Source organism: Cyprinodon variegatus, unplaced genomic scaffold, assembly GCF_000732505.1.
Source record: "Cyprinodon variegatus isolate N-32 unplaced genomic scaffold, C_variegatus-1.0 Scaffold155, whole genome shotgun sequence".
NCBI classification, from domain to species: Eukaryota; Metazoa; Chordata; class Actinopteri; order Cyprinodontiformes; family Cyprinodontidae; genus Cyprinodon; species Cyprinodon variegatus.
This window is the reverse complement of record NW_015150608.1, coordinates 144,693-146,055: the sequence shown is the minus strand read 5'-3', so window position 1 is coordinate 146,055 and position 1,363 is coordinate 144,693. Positions and strand designations below refer to the sequence as shown.

The 1,363-nt window shown below is 40.7% G+C and overlaps 1 protein-coding gene across 1 annotated transcript in view; it reads left to right on the top strand.

The window, feature by feature from the left end:
* The window catches only part of LOC107086511 (solute carrier family 12 member 7-like), a 109,323-nt gene that overhangs the window by 90,611 nt on the left and 17,349 nt on the right, over positions 1-1,363 (top strand). The window contains exons 9-10 of the mRNA XM_015377499.1: positions 477-644; positions 735-852. Coding sequence (XP_015232985.1) covers positions 477-644; positions 735-852 — 286 coding nt within the window. The remainder of the gene's footprint in view (positions 1-476; positions 645-734; positions 853-1,363) is intronic.

Sequence of the window (1,363 nt, the reverse complement as noted above, 5' to 3'; positions counted from 1 at the left end):
TTTATAAGGGGTATGCAAGTGATCAAAAACACTAACTTGCCCTATAAGGGGTTAAAGAATTAGCAACTGATTTATTTTCTTGGTCCAATAGAAAGTTTTTTAGTGATGGATTCGAGGAGTTCTCTCCTCAGTGGACTGGTTTGGTAGGAGCTGCTCCATCAACCATGAGGAATGACCCATAGAAAGGAAATTAGCGTTAAAATCATCTAAAGGGGCTTTTATTCCTTCAAGCTCCACTAATATGTCAGAACTAATGAGGAATCACATTATTCTTCATAACTCATGACTATGTCCACATTCCTTCATTATCTGATCATTATCTGCATCTTTACAGTAAATCAGTCAGTAGATCAAACCAGTTGGCTTCTACTCTGCAATAATGAAATGTTTCCATCTTCTGCCTCCATGTTGCTTTTTCTTCTCCTTCCTCCTTCCTATCCTAATTTTTTAATACCCTGTCGTTGGTGCGGTTGTAGAAAACATGTGGTCGCAGTACGGCCCTCTTGGCAAGTTGGTGGAAGACAAGAAGCTGTCCTCTGTTGGTGGAAGTGACCCCGCCAAGGACATTTACCTTCCCTACGTGGTCAACGACATCACCACCTTCTTCACTCTGTTGGTTGGAATCTACTTCCCTTCTGTCACAGGTGAGACTAACCTGCAGAAGCATAACAACCAGACTTCATATTCTCACCTGTTGGAGCTGTCAGACCATATTTCTACGCCGTGTCTTCTAGGCATCATGGCGGGTTCGAACCGCTCAGGTGACCTGAGGGATGCCCAGAAGTCCATCCCCATTGGAACCATCCTGGCTATTGCCACCACTTCTTTCATCTGTATCCTTTCATGTCTAAAGCTCATTTCAAGGAACCCATTGACTGCTTAAAATAAAGCACAATTCTATTCAGTTTATTTCTATAGCTCCAATTCACATCATGTCATCTCAAGGCACTTTATAGTTCAACCAGATCATCCAGTCAGATTGATTCAAAGTTTTCCATCTAAGGAAAACCAGTTGATTGCATCGCCTCATTGACTCTAATACAATCCCTCACACTAAGCATGCTTGTAGCGACAGTGGAGAGGAAAAAATCCCTTTTAACAGGAAGAAACCATACTAAGATTATTTTCTTTATTTACAACACTAAAGTCATAAGAATGAAAATAAAGTCATAATATTAAGAGAGCAAAGTCGTAATAATATGAGAGTAAAGTTGTGACAAAAATGTCTCCAAACAGCAGCCTGAGCCGAGCATTTAATCTGGGCGGTTAAAGAAGGCTACTTTCCTCAATCTCCCCATATTTTGACAATTATCAGGGTTCGTACGGGTGCTGGAAATCCTTGAAAATGCTTGAAATTGTAACT